Source organism: Labrus mixtus, chromosome 17, assembly GCF_963584025.1.
Source record: "Labrus mixtus chromosome 17, fLabMix1.1, whole genome shotgun sequence".
Classification (NCBI taxonomy): Eukaryota; Metazoa; Chordata; class Actinopteri; order Labriformes; family Labridae; genus Labrus; species Labrus mixtus.
The window spans coordinates 10,383,996-10,408,540 of NC_083628.1; the positions used below are offsets into that span (position 1 = coordinate 10,383,996).

General features: G+C 39.6%; 3 protein-coding genes across 3 annotated transcripts; 2 read left to right on the top strand and 1 right to left on the bottom strand.

Annotated features, from left to right (window-relative positions):
• Positions 1-8,009, top strand: ddx55 (DEAD (Asp-Glu-Ala-Asp) box polypeptide 55). Its single transcript, XM_061062063.1, has 14 exons — positions 1-153; positions 254-304; positions 1,367-1,453; positions 2,252-2,343; positions 2,519-2,581; positions 3,462-3,611; positions 3,772-3,961; positions 4,042-4,124; positions 5,149-5,280; positions 5,375-5,467; positions 5,651-5,765; positions 6,083-6,251; positions 6,339-6,625; positions 6,862-8,009. The coding sequence occupies exons 1-14, from the start codon at positions 40-42 to the stop codon at positions 7,036-7,038; spliced, it is 1,803 nt and encodes a 600-aa protein (XP_060918046.1). The 5' UTR covers positions 1-39; the 3' UTR covers positions 7,039-8,009.
• On the bottom strand, positions 7,085-13,580 carry eif2b1 (eukaryotic translation initiation factor 2B, subunit 1 alpha). Its single transcript, XM_061062064.1, has 10 exons — positions 13,474-13,580; positions 10,969-11,085; positions 10,779-10,880; positions 10,388-10,524; positions 9,403-9,519; positions 9,075-9,187; positions 8,915-8,983; positions 8,747-8,822; positions 7,380-7,505; positions 7,085-7,293 (listed from the first exon to the last, which is right to left on the bottom strand). The coding sequence occupies exons 2-10, from the start codon at positions 10,979-10,981 to the stop codon at positions 7,138-7,140; spliced, it is 909 nt and encodes a 302-aa protein (XP_060918047.1). The 5' UTR covers positions 10,982-11,085; positions 13,474-13,580; the 3' UTR covers positions 7,085-7,137.
• Positions 13,437-23,093, top strand: bcl7a (BAF chromatin remodeling complex subunit BCL7A). The gene is made up of 6 exons (XM_061062066.1): positions 13,437-13,572; positions 15,771-15,852; positions 16,031-16,127; positions 16,956-17,105; positions 18,016-18,122; positions 20,139-23,093. Exons 1-6 carry the CDS (start codon positions 13,481-13,483, stop codon positions 20,211-20,213), a joined length of 603 nt encoding a protein of 200 aa, XP_060918049.1. The 5' UTR covers positions 13,437-13,480; the 3' UTR covers positions 20,214-23,093.
• Positions 23,094-24,545: the final 1,452 nt, after the last annotated feature.

Below are 24,545 nucleotides of genomic sequence, written 5' to 3' on the forward strand. Positions count from 1 at the left end.
CAGTGGCTAACAAGATTAGCATCAAACTCTGCATCATATATGAAAATGGACAACGCGACGGAGGGAACGTGGGACAGTTTACCTGTCAAACTCAACGACAGCATTTTACAAACGCTGGAGGAGCTCAAATTTACACACATGACACCTGTACAGGTAACACTAAAGCTTCACACTTGGTTTGCTGCACTCCTACAAACTAGTTAACACAATACCTGATTTTTATTATTCTAACATGTTGATTTCTTATTTGTAGTCTGCTTGTATCCCGCTCTTTATGCGAAACAAAGATGTTGCTGCTGAGGCGGTAAGTGTGTCACTTCTACCTTAACTTCACTATATTTATTTGATTTACCTAACTTAGGTATTTGCTGCTTATACATTGTGCTGATTCGTACTAAGAGTGCAAAAAAAATCATGAAATAATAAATTAAGATATATTTTTTATGTTTTTTTTAGAAGGTTAGTATGTTATTTAAATGACCTGCTCCATCACTGAAGTTATGAACACAGCAATTCATCACTTTAAAAATCTGAATATGCACTAAAGATTATTTTAAAATAGGGAATTATTCTGTTATTTGTTGTTTCAGGAGTTAAATAAACCAGTTGACCTTGACTACATTTTGCTGCTGTTAATTGCTTTGTTTTGTACAATGTGTGAAGTTACCATCCACCAGACGCACTGCTACCATTTTTTCTAAATAGGGATGCAAGTAATGGATTTACATTTGATCTACAGTATATGGATGAGACAGGATTAGATGTAGTGAGCAGAGACTTCCCATTAGCCATCATCGGCATTTCTTTCTTATCTCAGGGCATGTTGTATTAGTGCAGGGATGGGCAACTTCGGTCACGGCAAGGGGCCACATTCAATTACTTCTCCCTGCCAAAGGGCCAAATTGTAGTATACAAAAATGATCAATTATGACTCAATTATAAAAAAAAAAATCAATTATGTCTCAAATTTAACTCAACATATGCCAGTGATCAAATATTATTATGGACGTATTTCTGGATTTCATGATTTTATGGCAGATTTTGTCACATTTTCAATTCATTGATATGTAAAAATTGACCTGAGGGCCACATTGAGGGTTGATGGGGGCCCGCATGTGGCCCCCGGGGCCGCCAGTTGCCCACCCCTGTATCAGTCACTAAAAAAAGATTCTGAATTGTGCTTTTAAAGTATGTTGATGTTATTATACAGGTGCTTATAAGAAGACATGGCAGCATTATTGTTGTACACGGATACAACTGTGATAGGCTAACTGATAATATGTCAATCCTGACATTAATCATAGACCGCTAATTATTAAGTTAACAAAAACACATCATGAATCAAACCATCTAAACATCATTGCAGGTGACTGGGAGCGGAAAGACGCTGGCTTTCGTCATTCCGATCATAGAGCTGCTCCTGAAGAGAGAAGAAAAGCTCAAGAAGATGCAGGTGAGGAGGAGACCAGGGCCCCTGTTCACGAAACATCTGCGAAAACTCTCCCATGTTTTTGAGCTGACGGAGTGATTTAGGAACACTTTTAGAGCGACTCTGAGCAAGGAGGCGACTGAAACTTGTATCTTAGTGCGGAGGTGTGACACTCAGTGGTAATGGCCGTAGAAAGACGATGAAGTCGATTGGGTCCAGGCATAGAATCTAGCCAGGCGTGAACATCTCTGGTGATTAAATTGCAAGCTGTACTTTACCTTACCATATATTTGAAAACACATGCTCACTTGTGCAGCAGCCTCATCACATGCTGATAGTTACATCAGCACGAGAAGGGCCTTAAATCAGTGAGAAGATACATCTGTGGAGTAAACCACATTTAGTGGCATTAGGTTGCATAAATGATGTTTGTCTTGTAGCCCAACTATGAGTCATTGATAATATTCTTCATTCAGTGTTTGGAGAACGTTTCTGTTTTCTTCTCTGCTTGAGAAACTCTTCAGCCTCTTAAAAGTCCTCCTCACTACTCCAAACACTGACTCACCTTCAGAGCTCTGAGAGATGCTTTGTGAATGATCTAGTCTTAACTTTAAGGGGTCATTATAAGAAAATGTTTTGACTAAGAGTTTTCTTTAGAATTTGGTCACTCAGAGTAACTCTTGGTTCTCTTATGAAGTTTTGTGAATACGGCCCCTGGTGTTTGTTTTTCCCTCCCCGGGGGAAACTTTTAGGAGACGTTCTTTCAAACCTTTAGTTTGTTGGGAGAGTGCCGAGCTGTAAATGTTTGTTCTTCACCTGCAGGTTGGTGCCCTGGTGATCACTCCCACCAGAGAGCTTGCTCTGCAGATTAGTGAAGTCATGGAGCAGTTCATCCAGAAGTTTCCACAGTTCAAGTAAGTACAAAGACGCTGAAGGAGACCTGAGTCGTCTTCTTCTGTCTTGATCGTTTTGTCTTTAGTCACTTGCTAGATTTTTCTTAAGTTTTAATCATCATGTATGGATGCATGTCCACTAGGGCTTCCGTAGTTTTTTCCCCTGATCGTGTGTTTTTGAATGCTTGTTTTTCAGGCAGATTTTACTGATTGGAGGCAGCAACCCAATAGAGGATGTGGAGAAGTTCAAAGAGCAAGGGTATGTGATAAATACAGAAGGTACAATTATCAGTTCTACGAAAGAATAACGATGTCCTTCTTATTACAGAGACCATTAAAGCACTACTGCAGTAGAATTAACATGTTACTGTATGATGGCAGCTCTGCATTGACCAGCATATTTTCAGAGTTGTATCAGTATGTTGTTATTTATATTTTATATTTTCTAAAAGTGTTTCTGTAAAAATATTTTGGAGAATTTATTTTTAAGACTATCAGCACAACAAATGGTCACAAAATACAAAATACTTTTTTTTTTTTTTAGCTTCTTTTTTTTGTCTCAATTTTAAATTAACTTTCGATTACTTAAAACAATCTGGTTTGTTAATTAAGTCTAAACTTTTTTTATATCTAGAAAAAGCTACATTTTATTACATTTTTTGGGCTTCTGTATCTTTATTGTAGAGATAGGACAGTGGATAGAGTCAGTGGGGAATGACATGCGGAAAAGGAGCCACAGGCCGGATTTGAACCTGGGCTTCCCGCTTGGAGGACCACATCCTCCGTACATGGGGCGTGTGCACCAACCACCAGACTACCAGTGCCTCTGGTTTAGTTTTTAAAAGTTTCACTGTTAGTTTTAGTGTTTTGTTAATGTGGGACACTTGTCAGGGCCGAGACCCAAAAGGGCCCGCGGAAAAAGCATCGTGTAATAGAAACTCCAAACATCATACCATTTTGAAGAATTGCATTCCAACAGAACGCGGAGGACAAAAACAAACCCTCTACAAAAGGCAAATCATTTGTCACTCATCATATTTAGGAAATACATTAACTTCAGTTTCATGGAGAAGTTTTTGAATGTCTAGTTTTCATTTAATCAGTTTTCTATAATGATAATAACCTTGTTGTTGTTTCAGAGCGAACATTGTGATAGCGACGCCTGGTCGTCTGGAGGACATGTTCAGGAGAAAGTCGGATGGTCTGGACTTGGCCGGCTCCGTCAAGAGTCTGGACGTGCTGGTCCTCGATGAGGCCGACAGACTATTGGACATGGGATTTGAAGCCAGGTACAGAATTTATGTTTTTGGTTGGAGAAGAAATTAGCTCGATATGCAAATCCCTGTAGTGCTTCTTCTAATGGATGTACAGAAATCTGACTTGTTTTCTTTATTAAGATAAATCAGTCTTTGTACTATTAACAGCGTGTGTCTACATTTGTATTTCCAGTCTGAACACAATCCTGGACTACCTACCCAAACAGAGACGTACAGGTTTGTTTTCAGCCACTCAGACTCAGGAGCTGGAGAAGCTGGTGAGGGCGGGGCTTAGGAACCCCGTACGTATCACCGTCAAAGAGAAGGGCGTGGCTGCCTCCGCCGTCCAGAAAACTCCTTCCAGACTCTCCAACTACTACACTGTGAGTTAGTCTGATTCCTGATTCCAAACAACCCGCCAACCAAAGTCATTTTTAGAATAACACAAGCCATGTCATTCCAGATCTGTAAATCAGAAGACAAGTTCAACAGCCTGGTGGCGTTTCTACGGCAACACAAGCACGAGAAGAATCTGGTCTTCTTCAGGTGTGTTAAACTAGTCGGAAACATCAGACAGTACATTTTCATAGAAGAGATTCAGCCTGTTTGAATGTGTTTTAGTAGCAGGGGACTAAATGATATCTATTGAAAAGCCCATTTCACTAATGCACCGCACTCCTGAAAATATCTCAACATTGTCAAGGTGGGCTGCGTGTGTGGCCACATCTGTTCACCCCGATTAAGACTGTTTATAAATATGGACAGTGCATCTCATTCTTATTCCACTGTACAAAATTGAAGCCAACGTACCCTCATTACATTAACTGGCGTATTCCGCTGGTGATTCAGCTAACCAAAACACAAAACTTACCCATAATACATCAGAGATCCCCTCAAGTCATCACAGTCCACAGCGGAACAAATTGTGGAGTCGGATTGAAGCACAAACTCACAATTAGAAAGTTAAATGACTCTCCTCTGCTCTGATTATCTTATATATCTTAAGAACGCTGCATGAGCAACATCTGTTAACAGAGCTGTCAGTCACGTCCTTACATCTGCTCGTTTTTGCATCAAACAACTAGTTTAAGCTACATTTCTTAGAAAAATAAAACTTTAAACATAAACCAGAATGATAAAAATTAACCATCAGGACAGCGGAGCGTGTGAGAACATTTTATTTGACGTGCATTTTCCTTTTTTAAGCTAGACTCGTTGCCCATCTGTTAACATGGAGGAGGCGGGGATATATGACCTATACTGCAGCCAGTCTACAGGGGGGAGCTCTAAATCTTTTGGCTTCGCTTTTAGGGGACTGTTGTTTCACCCACCATTTTACACAGTCTATGATCAAGACTTCTTTCTGTTTAATTCTTTAAACAGTCTGTGTGCACCACTACCCTGAATCTCCTGAAAATATCACAAAAAATGTCAGGAGCTACACATGGATGACAAATATCAATTCCTACGCTAAAATCAAGATTAAACTGCCCCAAGCATTTCATTGTCACTTGTCTTAAATTCAAACATTCTTTTGTCGGCGTGTAGTAACTGTCTTTGTCCTCATCAGTACGTGTGCGTGTGTGGAGTACTACGGTCGAGCTCTCGAGACTCTCGTCAAGAAGGTCACGGTCCACTGCATCCACGGCAAGATGAAGAACAAACGCAACAAGATCTTTGCAGACTTCCGCGCGCTGAAGAGGTGAGACTTTGTGTGCATGTGCAGGTACGACAAAAATCGGGTTATGTGCAAGTGGAACTCTTCATTATTAAATATTGCACACGTTGCATTGCAGTGGGATCTTGGTGTGCACAGACGTCATGGCGAGAGGCATAGATATCCCTGATGTGAACTGGGTGTTGCAGTATGATCCTCCGAGCAGTGCCAGGTGAGAAAGCAAAATGCTAAAATAGAATGGTGTGTTTGGTATTATAAGTGACATACTTGATCTTATTCAATAAGATACTGTAACTGTAAATAGCAGGTCATATTTATTGTGATAAATTCAGACTTATTGTTAATGCTCATACTGCGATAATAACTTCTCTCTTCTTTCTCCTCTATATTTCAGTGCCTTCGTACATCGATGTGGGCGTACAGCGCGCATTGGAAATCAAGGCAACGCCCTCGTTTTCCTGCTGCCAATGGAGGAGTCCTACGTCAATTTTCTGTCCATCAACCAGAAAGTAAATTTTGGACATTTATGTTGTGCTGATTGTTGTTAATGTAGGTTTCAGACTGTCTGTAAGAGGACGTAGCTACAGGGACCTCATCCATTACTTTGTGTTCTACTGTAAAAGTCTAAAAAGTTAAAGTTTTTCTCCCACATTAGAAAGAAAGCAGGTTTTTAAACACTGCTGCTTTGGCTTCTCAGTGCTTCAAAGAGTCTGAGGTTACTTCATGTTCTTATACAGTCCATGGTCACAGATAAAATATGAGTTGTTTTCTCGCACTTCCACAGTCCAGCCCTCACACATTTAAGTTCACTCTGTATTCTCCTCAGTGCCCGTTGCAGCCGATGTCCCCTATAGGTGATGTTGTGGACGTGCTGCCGAAGGTTCAGGCTATGTCTCTAGCGGACCGAGCCATGTTCGACAGAAGCATGAGAGCCTTTGTCTCCTGCGTCCAGGCCTACGCCAAACACGAGTGTAGCCTCATCTTCAGAGTTAAAGGTGAGAATGTCTTCTGTTTTATTGCCCAGCACTTCTCAGCGGAATTCATAAAGTATAAACATGTCATGTTTTTTTTTTACCATCTAGATCTGAATTATGCCACTTTAGCCCGCGGATTCGCCCTCCTCCGCCTCCCCAAGATGCCTGAGCTGAGGGGCAAAACGTTTCCTGGTTTCACCCAGACAACGATAGACACAGAGACAATCCGCTACAAGGACAAGAACAGGGAGAAGCAGAGACAGAAGATGCTCGCCGAGCTGAAAGACAAGCCGCCGCTTCCCAGAAGGACCTTCATCAAGAACAAGTCCTGGTCCAAACAGAAGAGCAGAAAGGATCGCAGGAGGAAGAACGCCGCCAAGAGGAAACACAATGAGGTATTTCTCAACCAGTGACCATCCAATTCAGAACTCGTGGGCTTGTTTTTTTTATTTACGGTAGTGGTCAAATTGTTTAATGTAGAACATGCAAACCAGCAGAACTCCTGAAATCTGACACTAGATCAGACTGTGAAAAAATGCAGTCATGTGTACATGAGGCAGAGATTTAAAAGTGGTCTTGAATGAAAAATTCAACATTAATTCAGAGCTCTCCTTTGTGTGTTTGTCTGCAGGACTCCGACATTGAAGATGCAGACATGGCGGAGCTTTTAAATGACACTCGCCTTCTCAAGAAACTAAAGAAAGGTAAAATCAGCGAGGAGGACTTTGAGAATCGGGTAACAAGTGGACCAAAGTCCAAACACAAAACAGAAGCAGCTTCACGCGACGGCCCAGAGGAGGAAGTCTGATGAAACAACGTGTAAAAAAAAAAAAAACAGAAATAAATCCCAAAACTTTGACCTGTTGATATTTTTATTGAGAGTTCTGAGGCACAGTTTTTTTTTTCTTTATAAATAAAGCTTGATGAGTTCGTCGCTGACAGCTGAGGGTGTGAGGACTCCCAGGTCGGTGAAGAGGAGGGTGATGAGGGAAGGGGGCGTGTAATCAGTCATTGGGTGCTCCTCTGAAAGGTTCTGTACGGTCTTCAGGGTGTCGGCTTTGTACTGTGGAAGTGAGGACGAGGAGAAGGTGTGAAAAGAAATACTCAAAGAGACGATCAATGCGGATTTGAAATTCTGACGTTAAATACCTTAAACTTATCGGGGACGTCCTGCTGGTTGAGCGGGTAGAGACGGACAAATTTAAAGCTCTCTGCCACCACGTAGAACGGTTTGTTGTGAGCTTTGGAGCACACGGCCGTCTGATACGTGCCAATCTGCAGGAGGGAAGGAGAAATGTTGATCTCTCTGATGCATCACATGCTTTACTTTTATTCAGTCTTTACATTTTCAGCCACTCTCCATTCATTCAACATGAAATTCTGAACTTCATACTTTTCCACATTTGTCTCCTTGAGTTTTCTTTGAATTATTATGATGTACAACACCTCACTCCTCTGTGTATGTTTTTCAGCTCCTGTGAGGAGTTTTGATGGTAAAGAAACAGACTGAAACTTAACCTGATGCATTTATTAATATGACTAAAAAAAAAAACAAAGCAGATCATGATTAAGAAGATGGACTATTTCTGTCTAGTTTCTTAATGTGCCCTTAACCCTGCTGCAGGGTATGTGCCAGATGAGGAATTTCTCACTGAAGACAGAATAAAACATAATCACAATTTATTTTTCATCCATCTTTAACAAGAAGTCCCTGAACAGGTTTACGTCTGCCTAAAACAGCTTCATCGCTTAATTTGTAATAAAGACTTTTGAGACTAATTTGCATTTGTTCTGCAATTCAAAAATGACTTCTACAATTCACTTAGCAGACGCTTTTATCCAAAGCGATGTACATCAGAGAGTAAGTACAACACAAATCCATTCATACACTGCCACCAAAGCAGAGGGAGCAATGCGGGGTTAAGTGTCTTGCCCAAGGACACATCAGACATATTGCTCAGCTGGGTTCCGGTTGATAGGCGACGACTCTACCAACTGAGCCACTCACTTATAACTCCAGACCCCCGATACAACCCTGATTCACATTGACTCCAGTGACATCACTTGAAGCAATTCATCAGATTTTGATGCAGTCACTCCTGGAGACACTATAAAGATGTGTAGGAGACATTTTAAACACATACAGCCCCCTTTGTTTCTTACATTGTAATTCTGTGACAGCGCCATAACACAGTTCTGCTGTCCTTTTGCTTTGTTCTTTACATTAAATCTGCCCAGTCAAATCTCATGTTACACATGACTCTGTTACACCTCTGTCACTACCACTGATGGCAGATCAGGGTTGAACAACTTTCCACCACCCAGGGACGCAAATATCCTCCCAGAAACTGCCAATGTAAAAGGGGCTTCTAGCACTCCCATGCACCTGTTGTAAGACTTTTAGAAAACTCCCCCTTCTTTAATAGGAAAGTGCTGAAACAAGATTTAACTCGGCTCTTTGGTCCCACAAAGTTATCCGCAGAGAGCCTGATATGAACTTGTCTATTGAAACTCACCTTGTTGATGATTCCTCCGCTCTCGACGACTCCCTCTGCACCGACAATGACCAGGTCTACTTTCTCCAAAACATACCTGTAAAAAAAAAAGATTCGACGAAAACACGCCGAAGACGTGAGGTGTGTTCCTGTTGTAGATCCAAATGATTTTAAAGTGAATGTTTTTACCCCACAGCTGCATCCAGGACCACAGTGACTGGAACATTGAGTTTTCTCAGGGCGTCTGCCATCTGTTGCCTGCGTTTTACAAGAAAGGGTCGTTCAATGAGTCGCTTCGTCCTTTCTGGATAGAACCGAGACACAGTTTTACGGACGGTATTTTACTCACCCGGCGGCGTCAGGCTGCGATTCAGTCACATAGACAGAGAAGCGTTTCTTCTCAGCTGCAGCTTTCTCCAGCACCCTGAGGACCACTCTGGAGTACGCGTGAGTCAGGATTTTCTGAGGTTAAGAAGAGCTTGTTGGTATTTCAGTCATTCTTTTTACCGTTAATGATATTCATTTCTGTCATCAGTTGCTTGAAAAGGTGTCATGGTTCTGTTCACCAGTCAAAGAAGACCTCAAAATGACCCCTGACTTTTTTAGTACAGTATCTGCACCTCTGTTGCATTATTGTTAACATTTAACAAACACGAGTGGAAATAGTGAATACTTACAGCACCATCTTTTATGAAGGTGTGGCAGAGCTTAGCCACTTTGGTCCTGGACAACGAGATCTTCTCCAGAAAGAGTTCCCCTCTCTCCTCCATCACTTTCTTACAGCGAGACAGATCCTGCAGACGGAGGCAGAAAAGTGAGCAGAGACTAATTCAGTTCAATTCTAACAACTTGATTAAACCCTCTCTAAGTAATCACTTTGGAGCAACCTCTAAAGAAGACATAAAAGAACTACGTCATGCACAGACTGATGTGCAAATCAAGTCTAATATTGGTTGATTTGTGTCCAAGTAACAACATTTAAAAAAAAAAAAAAACCAAGGTTGGTCTTGTTTTGTCTAATTTAGACTAGTAAAGCTGCTATAAGATGATTTTTTTTTTTTTTAATGCAGATGTGTCATGCACATTCAAATTGGGGTGCTGGAGCCCCCTCAGATTTGTTTCAACTCTGTAAGGATTTTTTTTCACATCTTAGTATTTTGTAAAACTATGTATTTTTGTAAAATATTATATGATGAAAATATTTTTTTAAATCAGCCGTATCCTTCTACTCCTACTATAACCTATATCCTCATTTTTAAATTCATCAGACAGGTACAGGTGCTGATCTCTGGTAGGCAGGTATGAAAGCCTCATAATGATTAAAACCAATAACAGTAACTGCTTTAGTTAGAATTTGTCAGAGCACTGTGTTGGATTTAGTCAGACTTTTGTAATTCACATTTTGGAAGAGATTTGATAAAAAGCTACAAAAAATTAGTCATTTAGATGAGAGACATTATTTGACTTTTGTTTCCTCAGACTTTCAGACTGAATACCCGTATGCCTTTGATAATAAATGTTTCAAAATGCAGAAAAATGTCAGTCATCCCATTTTTTTTTTTTTAGAAAGACCCCTAATCTGACTGATTTAGCCCCCTGATTTTATGTATTGAAGACTGCAGGACTTTTTTGTTGTTGTTGTTGTTGTATTTTTCTGCTCACCTGATGCTCCAGTGATGTGAGGCTGATGAAGCGCAGGAAGAGCTCTCCTCCTGAGGACACAGCCACTGAGGAGTCCACTCCTGTCAGGCAGTCTGTGGCCCACTTCAGGCTCTCCCTCAGGCCCAGGATCGTTTCACCTGAAGGGAGCAGGCATCAGAAATGTAGACGTAACAAGCAGTTTTTAAATGGAAAAGATGGGGTAACTCATAAGCGGTAGTAAAGTATGAACTGAACATTATTGAAATGTTTCTCTCTTTTTTTTACAACTACAAGCCATATTTGAAATACATTTTACTGAAAACAACAACATAGATATAATGTATGAGGGTTTTGAAAGCAGGGCTTTTGGGGTGGTATTTTCACACATTTTCAATAGTGGAGATAAACAAACCTTTGTCTCTCTTGAGGAATTCAAGCAGAGTGCGGATAGCGGCCACAGCTGAGGCCATGTCCGGGTCTTTGCTCATTTGAGCCCTGAAATACTCCACCAGCTCTGCTCAGTGGAAACAGTGAAAGGGAGTTAACGTGCTCTGCTAATAAAATATAAATATGATATAAATATTACTCTTGAAAGTACTTACCTTCTTCATTCATATTGTACGTCCACAGGGGAGCCTATGAGCTGCAGTCTTCAGTATTAAAACCAACCTGTGTGGATACTGATTTCATTTAGTTTTGACACATGCCAGAGCTGCTCACTTCGCGTCAATGGAGCCTTCGTTTAAACCAAATAACAAAACAATATGAAAATTAATTATTTATTTACTAACAGTTTCGGACACAGTTCTCAAAATGATGCCAAAGAAAATGCGCTTGAGTCTGTCAGGAAAGTTTGTTATCGGTGACTGAAGAGTTGCACTGTGTTAGCTCATCCTTTCGAAGAGCTGCGTGTTGATGTGTCGCAGAGAGATGACGTAAACGATGTGCCCCCTTCTCGTGCTGTCGGAACTATTGAACTCTGAGGTTTTGATTTTTTTTGTTGTTGTTGGAAACATGTTGCTTAAAATAGTAGTTAGTTTATCTATAAAAAAATCTATAAAAAATTAAAAACTTGTTTTTCCAGCTGTCTTTACTCTTACACATTTTTTCAGTCGACATGCAGTTAATAGGACTACTTTTGTAATTACTACTACTGTGTAATTTTACATTATTGTATTTTTTTTATTTACTGTGTAATTTTACATTATTGTATTTTTTTTATTTACTGTGTAATTTTACATTATTGTATTTTTTTATTACTGTGTAATTTTACATTACATTATTGTATTTTTTTATTTAACTGATGTAAATATGTTTGATTTGATTTTAACTTCTATTTTTATTTTTAATAATTATATTCCCGTCCCGTTTTCTGGAGCTGCTGTAATGCACAAATTTCCCCCACAGGGATCAATAAAGTTTATCTTTATCTTTATCTCTTTTATGGACCAGAAAATGTGGTAAAAACTTTACATTATTTAGCACACATGGCATATACTGCAGGCTATAGTATGGAGAAGTAATGTTGATAGATTAAAAAAAACAACTTAAATAAATAGCCCATGTTTTTAAAGGAGACCCTAAATGATTACTGACCTTAAGTCATTGTTCCTGACGAATACTTTACGTTTAAAAAAACGGATTGGCTATGTTTGTTTATAACTAGGCTACATTATAGTGTTTGTTTTTTAAAAAAAATACTAAATAAATGAATTCTGCATGAAAGAAATAGATTCAGGGACCTCAGGTTAGTCACCGAAAAAAGTGGTCTAGAATAATTCAGGTGCAGATAATTCTTGATAACTGTCACTGTAGTATTTTAATTACAGATGTGACAACAAAAGGCTGTGAGTATACATTTTCTTTTAGGCACCCATTTGTTTCTTCTGAGTTTCCAGGAGGCCTACCTTTTACAATGTTTGTATTTGAGTTTTGTTGTGGAAAAAATTGGAAAGAAAACATATGCATAGACTATATTCTTTGCACAAGACTGAAGAGGATAAATCATTTAGTAAAATTGAGTTCGATCTTTCTTTGCTAATCTTTAATGGAAAAGGCTGAGAGACACCAGAACTCCTCATTTTGACCAAAGTTCTGCAGTTTTTAATTATACCAACAGAGGGCAACGTTGTAATTCAAAATGCCTGATAACTTTACTCAAAGTCCAGTCATGTAGTTATTTGGATTTTTTGACCAAGCTGTGGAGTACAAAAAAAACTTTAACCCAACACATTTTGCCCAATGACCCCTCTGTGTGGCAGCATGTGTTTTACCATCTTTCCTATCCTGTTTATCAAGTTGTGGCTTCAGCAGTTAGAACAAGCAGAACTACCTTTAACTTTTACTTAAGTACATGCCTGTTTATTATGTATGCTTTACGGGTTGTAATAAAGTGAAGTACAAGTACACCTATAGTACATTTAACTTCACTAGCCTTTTGTACTTGAGCTAATAAAAGCAAGTACATACAATTAACCTACATTAAATTTAGAAAGGCACTTACAATTAACATTTCCACCTGTAGTTTTCCACCTAATGATGTCACACAGAACTCTACCTGAAGAGAAAACTCCAAATATTTTATCCAACTCAGCTAATAAGTCCCTAAAATGTTTTAGGTTAAAGTTAATCAGTAAAGCACTTTCCAATGCTGCACTTGAGAAACATTTGCAATCTGAGACGCTTAATAATAGAGCAGTAATTTTTTATATTTTAGTACTCAAATGTTGTGCAAGTAGGCCTACCTCAGATTATATTCAAACACAGTACTTGAGTTGACACTGTAAATACTTTCAAGCAGGACTTTTAATTTTAATGTAGAAGTCTTACAATTTGGTATGAGTACTTTAACTCCAGTAAAGACTACAGAATAGTTTCTTCAGCACTGAGGAGATCCATGCTGTTAGCAGCCTCTTTGTTCTCCTGCACACACACAGCAGGGAGACACATCTCTCCTCACAGTGCAGCTGCAGCCACGCTCCCCTCTCTCCTCTCTCTCTACATGCTTCATCAGTCCGCGCATGCGCAGTCGGCTCCTCTGTGCGCTCTACTGTTTGCATTGTGTCTGAACTGCCGGCGAGCTTTAAAAAAAAAAATATTATACCCACCGCGGCAATGTCGGGCAGGTCGGTCCGAGCTGAGACCCGGAGCAGGGCGAAAGATGACATCAAGCGGGTTATGGCCGCTATTGAGAAAGTACGAAAATGGTAAGTAAAAATAACAGGGGAAAAACTGGCTTCGTTATCTAACACGAGAAAGGCTTGCTTGTTGGGGGAGGAGAGGGAAGGAGCGAGACGGGAGCGAGGGATGAAATTGAAAGGAAAAAAAAGGACAATTTGTGAACGGGATTCACGGCAGATGTAGTCGCTGCTCAGGTGCAGCGCGGCGCGTAGAGAGGTCGAAAAGCCGGTGTGTGAATCTCACAACACGTAGCCGGTGTGTCTCTCTCTCTCTCTCTCGCTGTTTTTTAACGGCAAGGGTTGAACCAGAAGCCATTTCGATGCAGTCACATGAAGCCATTGCTGCCCGCTGTTGAGTGTGTTAGTACAGGCGGCGGGTTTTTTTTTTTGTTGCGCCGAAACGTCCGATAACTCTCGACTCGGGAACAATTGGACGACGGCGCTCTTGAGTCGGAGTAGTTTTTGTCCGTGTGGAGTTTTAAATTAAGCGCTTTGAGTCGCCCTTTAGGTCTGATAGAGAAGAAGGCACGGTGGGGGTTGGGAGAGGGAAGTAGGCTACAGTAGTGCATGGCTGAACACGTAGTGACTCAGTCTTCATCGTTTAACACTGTTAAAAAAAGCGCTTTTATACACATTTAACTGCTGAAATATACATATTTACTACGAGGAGATGCTGCTGTTTTATCTCGGAGTTTGACCTCAGCCGGGGGGTCAAATGTAGATGTGTGAAATATTTTATCAGTCGGTTTAATCAAACGTCCTCAGGTGAAAGACAGTTCACAGAAAGAAGTTTGAACAGTAACTTCATTTTTTTTGTTGATAGAAATGGGACTACATGGATTTAAACTTTATACATTTTAATGTGTTATGTTATTTCACGGAGTGTGTTTTCCGGGAATGTAGGCTTTTTCTTTTCTTTTCTTTTTTTAAAGTTTCATTCAAATATTGATGCTTTACTTTAGTAAAACAAATGTTTAGTTTTTTTTTCCCCTCAATGTTTTGTGTACTTTATATTTAACAACATTTCAGAGGTCAATACTTTTTCATTTTAGATTTTCCGATATAAATATTTGTACTTGTATAAGAGAAAGCTTACAGTAAATAAAGTAGTGTTTGGTCAGTAGAAAACTTTTGAGAAAACAAGTTGTGAAAATGAAAAGTCAACTTTCAGAGTAAAAAAAAAAAACTGGAACATTGCTGCATTTTATGAGTCTTTTTATGGTCTTTACAGGTTTTAGATTGTTGTTGGACAAAGAAAAAGTCAATATAAATACCGGCTTCAGTAGGCTAGACTGTGATGGATAGTTTTTTGCTTTTTCCTTAAACCGTAAAGACAATGTCCTTGATCAGTCTTACAAATTGTTGACAAATGAATGAACAATATTTTGATGTTACAGACATAATACAGACTTCTTGTGCGCATTATAAACTATACACACTATCACTTTATCAGCACTTGCTTTTTAATTTGATGAACCTGCGTCTCTAGTAGGCAAAAAACAAGTAAATTCAATTAATTCCATTGTTGTGTCATTTAAAAAAAAAAAAAAGATGTATTTATGCGTTTTTTGGGCCTTTTATTGTGGAGATAGGACAGTGGATGGAGAGAGTAAGAATGGGATAATGACATGAAGGGAGGGAGACACGGGTCGGGTTCAAACCCCAGGCAGGCCGCCTGCTTGGAGGACTGTAGGCTCTGTACACGGGGCGTGCGCTCTGCGTCTCATTATAATTTTTTAAATAAAAACTCTACCAAACTTCCTAAAGGCAAAGTCCTACATTGTATTTAATCTACTGTAGTTTTTGTTTTTAGAGACAAAAACTAAATATATTTCACTGACAGATTTCAATAAGACTCTGAGGAAAATAGCTTCCAGCCTCAAAAATACTTCTTCTCCTCTGCTTTAAATGATTGTGAACTTTAGGATGTGCTGTGTCCAATGAAACAAGCCGTTAATCACTGTTAAATGAATCTGTGTGATACTTGGCTGTGGGATATTGAAATGGTTTTGATCGTATTTTAGCTGACATTGTACAGATTGTATATGTACTTTTCTGAGTTAAATCTATCTAGAAATGAACGTTATTTAATCTCAAGATGCTTCGTGATCGGGAACTGCAGTTCAAGTCCGTCTTAAAAAATCACGTCTCAGTGTCTTAATTTAAAAATAAACGTGCGTTGCCTTTGCTCCTTTTTTATTGAGTTTATTTTCACTCCTACACAGGGAGAAGAAATGGGTGACTGTAGGAGACACGTCCCTTCGTATCTACAAGTGGGTGCCAGTGACGGAGCCTAAATCAGATGATGTGAGTTCCAGGATGTTCCAGCTTGTATTCAAGGACAAAATACTATTTTGTAATACATGAACACACTTTTAACCTCCCTCAACCCTTTGAATAATGCTGTGAATCTGTCAAGATTATTCACATGTTGATTGCTCTTAAATTGAGCTTCTGTGTGTGGTTTCTTTTTCCGTCTTTGTAGAAAAATAAGAACAAGAAGAAGGGCAAAGATGAGAAATACGGCTCAGAGTTGACGACTCCAGAGAACAGCTCCTCTCCGGGGATGATGGACATGCATGGTGGGTGCTATAAACGTCGTCTTCTTGCCTGTTATGAAGCTGTTTATACCCTTTTCTGCTTGCCACTGTGTTCTTTTCCACGCTTTCATTGATACTATGAATATGTCTTATTAAAGAGTGATTGGTAGGAAAGTCGTCATCCTCATAGTGTCCGACTTTGTTGCTTCGTCCGCCATCTTTGATATGTTGTTCGCATTATTCTGTGACTTCTGCAAGTTGCAACGTGGTGTTAGATCATGTCCTGCAATGTGAGATGCAAGCTCATATGTCTTAAGGAAGATAATTTATTTGAATTCCTTTTAATCAGGAGATTTTTTTTAAAACACTATTTTCTCAAACTGAGCAGGCACCTTGTAGACAAAAAGTCTGATTACCAGTTTGTTTACTTTTAGTGGCTGTGCTCTGTCGAATAGTTTAAAAAAAGAGTCCCTTCAATGTTTTTAAATTACTAATACGAAAGAGAAAAAGGCCCGGTACACTCTGAATGTTTCTCTCTGGTTTTTGAAGCATCATTGATTTAGACTACCTTCACCCTGCCGTGATGTTATTGAGTGTTTTTGCATTCTTTTTTGAATGGAAATATATTTTAAAATGAAGGCTGTATGGAAATAAATTAGATGTTTTTAAAGCAGACATTTCCACCTTCCATTTAAAAAAAAACAAAAAAAAAAACGTATTTACATGTTGACCAGATTATTTGTATTTTGAATGCATTCCCCCCTTTGGCTTTTACTTCTGGGAATAAAAGATGAGACATGTTTTGTGTCTCCATGTCTGTCAAGTTTCATCATTTCCAAATAAAGTGACTCCATCTTTTGTCTGTTCCAGACGACAACAGCAACCAGAGCTCCATCGCCGACTCGTCTCCAGTGAAACAGGAAAACAGTTGTAGCACGAGCCCCGCCCCCGAGCCCACCAACACGTCTCACCGCGAGAGCAGCGAGACCAAGAGTGACCAGAGCCCGGACAGCAAGAGGGGTCAGACACACACACACACACACACTTATACAATTAACATCAGCAGACACTTTGAAATAATAAAGCTTGATGAACAGCAAGCAGTTGTCATGACCGATCTCCGTCTTTGAACATCGGTTCCAACATCATCACTCTGACAGTCAAAACGAATTCTTCCCCATTAGTTAAGTACACACAGCTTACTGGAGGACAAACAGCTGTGGCCTCTCTGTCTCCCTTGGGACTCAAACCGTCAACCCTGTTTTACTCTCCTCTCAGTCTCTCGATAGCCCCCTCAGACATCGACCTCTGTAAGTTACTATGACGACAGTTTAGTACGTAGGTCTGAATAAGCTCTGGGCAGATGTCGTACTAACATTTCTGTAACAGTTTAAACAAATCTTATGTGAATGCAGTTCCATTGGCGGTAGTAGCATTTCAAACACGCGTCTCACAAGCCTCATTTAGAGAACTGTAACTGTAGCAGATGTAACTCTGTATACATAAACAGCATGTGAGGAAATGGGACTTAAACTTAAGAATGAAACTTCAGCTTATTCCTCTGATCGGTCCTTAGAATAATAAACTCAGAAAACGGTGAAAAACACTCTAACATGTTGCTGATGTCAGTTCAGAGAGTCTATTCACCGCAGAACTTTCTGGCAAAATGCAGCAGGCTCTCACAATTTAGAAGTTTTAAGCGAGCTAGTTGTTGGTTTGTTGGCTAAACGAGAGTCAGATCTCTTAAATTACTTCCAATTTGCTTCCATTTAAACCCAAAGCTATGGTGCAGTTACTTTATACAACCACACGGTGTCAGTAAAGAGTCAGAAAACAGTCTTGACCCGACTTGTTCATTGTGGACCTCTGTATTTGCTGTCAGATGAAGAATGGAGTTCCTGTTGTGATGTCGATGTGTTTTGATCCTCAGGTAAGACCACCCCGTCATCGGAAACCTCAGAGAGAGCACAAAGTGCCAAGAGAGACAGCCTGTCCTCAGGGGGGGAGAAGGACTCATCAGACAGCAAAGCCACTCAGGTACAAACATGTCTGTGAACCTCACATTGACTTACAGCTCATCAGTTTCCTCCAGTTACAGAGACCCTTTATCTCATCATCTCTAACCAAACAAAGAACATAAGGCATCACATAGAAAAATACTCGCCCCAATAACAGGATTCAAAACAAAGCCATATAAAGAAAAAATAGATTTAAAGATGGTGACACCTTTAAATTATAAACTGGAGTCAGATGAAAGCAGCAAAGGACATCACAGAAGTGTGTGTAATAACATCCAGCCAAACAGATGATCCAGGCTTTGACTTGTTACTGCCAGATATTTCTACGAAGCTTCTGTGTTAGTAAATCTACAGATAGGAAGCAACAACAATCAGGGCATTCACCAATATCTTGGTTTATAGGATTGTATTTTTTTGTACGACTTTTCTTTGAAGTTTTTCCTTCAGAAGATTTCTAAGAAGACTATTCGTCAGATTCACCGACGTGTTCTTAAATGACTGAATTGTTCGCAGCTTACCTCCTTGTGTTAGCAAGTTGAAAGTGTGCATAGGTAACCGCCCAACCAATGCCCGTAAAAGGGAATGAGTTCAGGGCCCTGCAGACACACACATTTGGATGCTGGTAGCAAAAAATATGATTGTGGAGATGCCAATCAGAGGGCTGCAGACAGCGACAGCTGAGCACCAGACTCCAGACGGAGAACAAACTTTTATAATTTGAGAAGTGGAGGTAATACTGCAGGAGGTCAGCAGCAAACAAGCTGTTTGATCCAGCAGTGGGAGGAATTGTTTCACAGGAACACACAGAAAGACGCATGGGATGTGAAAAACATAATTAGTCTAATGTACATGAATTGAAGTATCATGTGTATGTTTTCTATTTCCACAATTTCCCAGTTTGGGATCAATAAAGTTATTCTATGTTTATAAAGACCACTACAATTTGTATGATCATAAAATTATGTATTAAACATGAAACAAAACAACTGAAACAATTTTTCCCGAGCTGGTCAGCACCCCAATGTGCGTAAGAGTGCTCTTGAGTGTTGGTAACTTCTGTTCTTACCTAAGATCAAATCCCACATAAGAAAACGTCAGTGAATCTCAGAATCTTCTTCAAAAGTTTGTAAGAACACAATTGTGTTGTGTAGAATCGTTGGTGAACGAGGCCCACTGTTTTCTGGAAAAAACATGCTGTTGTATTTTCCCAACTTAGTTTTCTCTTTTCCCCCTTTTTTTTTTTATTAGTTTTGAGGTTGAAATCACTGGGCCAGATACTTTGACTCCAGGACAAATAAACCAAACCAAAAGAAGAAAAAAAACTCGAGTGTTTTTCACATTTTCCGTCACTGCTTCTTCTACAACTACAACCATCATGTGCATTGCCCCCGGGGGGGAACTCAGTGAATGTGCAGTGAATATTTATAGCTACATGCTGTAGATAAAACAGGACCTTGAATAACAACAACACTGACTGCAGGGAGCTGCTGCTGCTGCTGTCCTTGGAGCGTGTGTGTCACTATCTGTGTGTAAAAAATCAATAAATAAATAAAAAATCAATGTCAAGTAGTTTTATCTGTAGACAAAAATCTAACTTTACTGGGTAGTTTTACTCATCATCATGAGACCATCAACAAACACTGCCATTGCTTATTGCTAGGAGTGAATACCAACAGAAGAACATTGCAGGGCATTTTGGCACATTCTTTTTGGGGCGCTACTCGCATGTTTAGCTGTGTTGCTCTTCTCACGAATGCACGATCCTTACAAGTTATACCTCGTGGTAAAGGTGACTAATCAGGCTTTCCGACGATATAAAATCCAACACCAATTAGTATTTTTAAAGGGGCCAAATAAGTGACCGATATAATGTTTCCAAACTTTTTTTTGAGGAGTTTTATTTATTTATTTATTAGATACATTTCTGGAGTTGTATTTCTAGATTTGCTAGCTCTGGCTTCTCATTTGGCGATCTGTTCTTCTGTTGAATTGTTGTTACGGACACATTGTTGATGTATTTTTTTTCTTCTTCTAGGACCAAGAGGAAGAGGCCCCGCCCACTAAGAAGAGCAAAGTGGAGTCCTCTCCTCCGGACTTTGAGGAGAGTTAAACGTTTGTCTCCTTCCCCTCCTATCTCCCTCCCTCTGTACCTCCCTCCATTAACTCTAGATAACTTAGGGCGAATGGACACACCAGCTCTCCTCCCACTCCCTCACCCTCCCCTCTCTTTACCCCAAACTATACCAAAGGGAGAATGGACGTCTCTCTTCTTTCTTTCCCTCCCTCCCTCCCCCTCCACTTTGCCTCCTTTCCCCCCCCCTGACACTCCTCTGCACAGAGGGAGAATGGAAATTACCTCTATTCACTGGTCCCCTCCGTGCTTCCTTCCAGTTCTCCACAACTTTTTCACTAATGCCAAGAGAAGCTCTGAACTCGGGGCTAAAATCCCCCTCTGTGACCAGGGGGGAGGGGGGAGGGGGCACCGTCAGCCAAGCTCCAGCCACCACCAGGCCAGACCACAAAAACTGACCTGCACCTGTGACTACAAGAGTTAACACTGGCGTTCTGAATTTAGGACCAGGTTGATCCCGGGCGCTGTTCTGAGACCGTTTTTGAATACTGCTAATGGTTTAGCTCAGAGGCTAACCAGGTCTCAAAACAGCGGCTGCAGGGGGAACCTCCACCCTAAGACCACGTCAATCCAATCCTCCTGATTCGCCTCCTGTTAGACTAATGTTCTATATTTGTTTAGGAAGTGTTTAGGGTTTTTTTCTCAGGAGGGTCAATGCACTGTTATGGTATGTCACAATCGATCACAGATAGATTTGCTGCTGTAGTGGAAGTCTTTTGTCTCTATCCATGAAAAGTTCTCCATTCACAAGTTTATTAAGGTGAGTTAGCTTGTGGTTCGTAGAAGAAGAAGAAGACGGTACTGGGCAAGATAATAAACTCTTTGGATAAGTAGTGAAGACAGGCATAGGTAGCGTACGTCCTGATGGTGTGCCTTGAGTTGCTACGATGAAATACACGTGTTAGGTCAAACAGGTTTGGACTCACAATTCTGGTGCCATGGTTGTTGTTTTTTTTTGTTTTTGCCTTATCATCGTCGCTAATGAGCATGATCAAATTTGTTTTATTCCACTACGATATCTTTGGTTTTATTTGAGGGAATAGTTCAACATTTTGGAAAATATTCCCATTCTGGGTGAGAGCAACATGCCACTCTTGTAGTTTGATGTTTGATGTTAAGCAAAAGGCAGAGGGGACTTAGTTTGGCATAGACGGAGAAAATCAGATTGACCAGTTTTGTCCGAGGCAGAAGACAAACCCCGCATCAGCACCTCTAAAGCTCACTACTGAACACCAGATGAATGATGAAGTTTCAGGAACTCCCTGTAAGGAAGGAAATCCTGCTTCTTGAACTGATGCAGAAAGATTAGTTTTAATTAGTGGGCTTTAGAGGTGCTGATACATGGATTATACGCATTTATTAACACAGTATCACTCAGTTGTTTCACGATTTTAACGCCAATACATAGTCCCATGTGACCCCCCCGTAAAACAGCTCCTTGTTGTTTTTAGTGTTTTTGTAAAACTTAAACACAAGTTCTCAAATTCACCTTTTTATATTATTCCTTAGTTTCTATAAAAACAGTATAAAATGACAAGTTGTGTTTTAATGGGTGGAAATGTGATTCTGACCTCCAGGAGGAAACCTTAGATTTTCAGAATCAACAGAGAGAAAAGGTGCTGGTAGGCAGTTTAGGGCTCGAGCGTGTTACACTCACATCGACTGTAGACGTGAATGTGATTGCTTTGCTTAGCTTAGCTCACGTTAGCCTGGAAATGGAGACCAAACAGCGAGCCCGGCTCTGTTCCACAGACAGAGAAATCCAACTATCGGCACCTCTAAATCTCACTACTAGTAGCATCATTCTTTAAACGCTGAGCAAGACAGCAAATGTTTCCCAAAATGTAGAGCTATTCCTCTAAAACAGTCGCGGACTGGAACTCCAACAGTAGCCAGAGGTTTTTTTTTTTAAGATGCTTCTTCTGGAAGTTTAAACCTCTACAACCCTCAAAAATCTGAATTCCAGGTCAGGTGGCACTTAGCTGTTGTTTTTCCCCTCTAAAAAAGAAAAAGACCCGTTACTTGAACCGGTTTTCCCCTCTTGACTCATAACTAATCGCCCCCCCATCTCTGTACATGTTCTGTGTATCACTACTTATCTCTGGCCTAAGTGTACCTGCAGCTCGACACAGAAGGGTCCAGATTTTTAGATGAAATGTTGGTTCTGATCCTCCTTCAAGGTGCTGTCTATTGGCTGAATCCTAACACACACACACACACACACACACACACACACACAGCATCAAAGGTCTCGGTTTTTGTGCAGATCTGTGCAATTTACTTGAACTTGTTAGTCGAGATTCAGACCTTTAAACCTCTCTAATGTACAACCTCACACATGTCAGACTTCCTTTCATTTCTGAATATTTGTGACTTCATACCAGAGCTGCAGAAGAACTTTATGACAGAATTACTTGATCAGATTTCAGCAAATCAGCAATCACATGGATGGAGAGAAAAGAAATTTAAAAAAATGGTCTCAGTTTAGAGGATGGATTAGCATATACCTCATTCCCAGTCCAGCAGTGCTGGAACTTAAAATGCTATCGTAATGACATTAACAGTTATAAACAGCATTATGTACACTCAGTTAAAAAAGAAAGGAAAAAAAGATCTCACTTATGTTGTAGCTTTCACCTGATTGAGCCGATTCCTTATAGTTTGCTCATAACTGTGTGTTTAAAAAAAAAGAGCTGTGAGATATAAATTCTTGTATGATGTTTTTCTTGGGACCATTTTTGTTTCACTTTAGATCTTGTACAGATTTATGGTTTGGTTTGACTTATTTATTCCATCAGTAGTGCTTGGTTTTTATCATGTCCAATGGTTTTGTTTTCTTAATAAAATTGATAAAATGTTTTGGTGTTTGTGTTCATTGTTTTATTCTTAGGTACAGGATAATCACCCACGTAAAATTCCAGGACTTTTGTGCATAGATGGGACATTTGGGTGTGAGAGTTATCTTGATCTAAAAGTTGGACAGACAGCATGACTGAAAATGTAGTTCTTATGCTCCATAATTTATCCACGGGAACGTGGATTAAAAAAAACAGTACACAGACTACACCAATGCGCACATGCACTGTAAAAAAATCACATTTCAAAAGTAAATGGCATTTAAAAAAAAAAACTCCCCACTTTGATTTTACATCAGTGTGACTTTTCTTATGATCTGAACATGTCAGTTTGTGCTCTCAGACAGTTAACAAATGTACACGAATTTAATAGTTTGGACAAATCAGAACAACTGGGGTTTCTGTCTTTAGCTTTTGGTATGTGTTGATTTTGCTGCCTTCTGTGGCCAAAAAAGTACCTCTTATTTCTGTGCTGATTTTGTCCTGTACACACTCGTTTCTCAAAAAAATCTCTTCCTGTTTTCTTAAACCCATCAAATGTGAAAAATGTAAATAAAAAAAGTCTGTTTGATGCAGGATGCTATCACTTCATATGATCCCTACATTCTGGCAGCAGTTTGAGACCTCAAAAATAAAACTATAGAAATTGTCGATCTTAATGCTGATGGTCTTGTTTGCTTTTAAAGGTCATAAAGAAGCACAAACAACATCCAGTTTGTTTTAAGGAATACTTCATTTAAAATGGAGGTTTGCAGTAATTGTCTCAAAGTTTTCTGACGACTTAGTTATGCTATGATGTCAGTTGACTGATAAGTAAACAAAGTGGGGTTTAGCATAAAGCCCCTGCAGCAATAGTATATTTTCATATTGTAAACTCAGCTCATTGGTGGCTTTCTTAAACACATTCCTAATATTTGCATGCATGGATTATTAAAGCAAGATTTTGTAATGAAAGTAACTTTTTGTTATTTTTTACATGTAAGGATCGGCAAAGTGACAGTAATTGTTATGTTTCTTAAAATGTATATGTCTTACAGGAGTAGTGGACATCATGTAATGCAAGAGACATTTTTAAGTTTTTCAATGCATATCCACAAAATAATTGAAAATGTTCTCTTAAAAAACAATTTTCATTTTGGCACATGTCCCCTCAGGTAGAGAGAATCAAGTTGAGTTCTTGAATATGAGATATGAAGTTTTCCTGTGTTATACAGAAAGATATATATACAGTATATATGCAGGAGGAAATCAAACTACATCAACAGTTGTTTCCTGGATGCTGCAAAACCAGGCTCTCAGCAGACATCTAATGGGCGATAAGAGTGCATATATTTACATTTAACCTTTTAATTTTCCTCTTTCAATAGCAGCATTGATTGAACCTGGTGTAATATAGCTCACAAAAATGTTTTTGTTAAATAAAAAACAACTTTAAATTACGGTTTAATAACATGAA

Excerpts from the sequence above, each read along its gene's own strand:
- bcl7a (XM_061062066.1), top strand. The coding sequence starts at position 13,481 with ATGTCGGGCAGGTCGGTCCGAGCTGAGACCCGGAGCAGGGCGAAAGAT. Across the intron at positions 15,853-16,030 it reads CGGAGCCTAAATCAGATGAT|AAAAATAAGAACAAGAAGAA; the intron begins GTGAGTTCCAGG and ends CCGTCTTTGTAG. Across the intron at positions 16,128-16,955 it reads GGGGATGATGGACATGCATG|ACGACAACAGCAACCAGAGC; the intron begins GTGGGTGCTATA and ends TGTCTGTTCCAG.
- ddx55 (XM_061062063.1), top strand. The coding sequence starts at position 40 with ATGAAAATGGACAACGCGACGGAGGGAACGTGGGACAGTTTACCTGTC. Across the intron at positions 2,344-2,518 it reads CAGAAGTTTCCACAGTTCAA|GCAGATTTTACTGATTGGAG; the intron begins GTAAGTACAAAG and ends CTTGTTTTTCAG. Across the intron at positions 3,612-3,771 it reads GACATGGGATTTGAAGCCAG|TCTGAACACAATCCTGGACT; the intron begins GTACAGAATTTA and ends TTGTATTTCCAG.
- eif2b1 (XM_061062064.1), bottom strand. Across the intron at positions 9,520-10,387 it reads TCACATCACTGGAGCATCAG|GATCTGTCTCGCTGTAAGAA; the intron begins GTGAGCAGAAAA and ends CTCCGTCTGCAG. Across the intron at positions 7,294-7,379 it reads ACGTCCCCGATAAGTTTAAG|TACAAAGCCGACACCCTGAA; the intron begins GTATTTAACGTC and ends TCACTTCCACAG.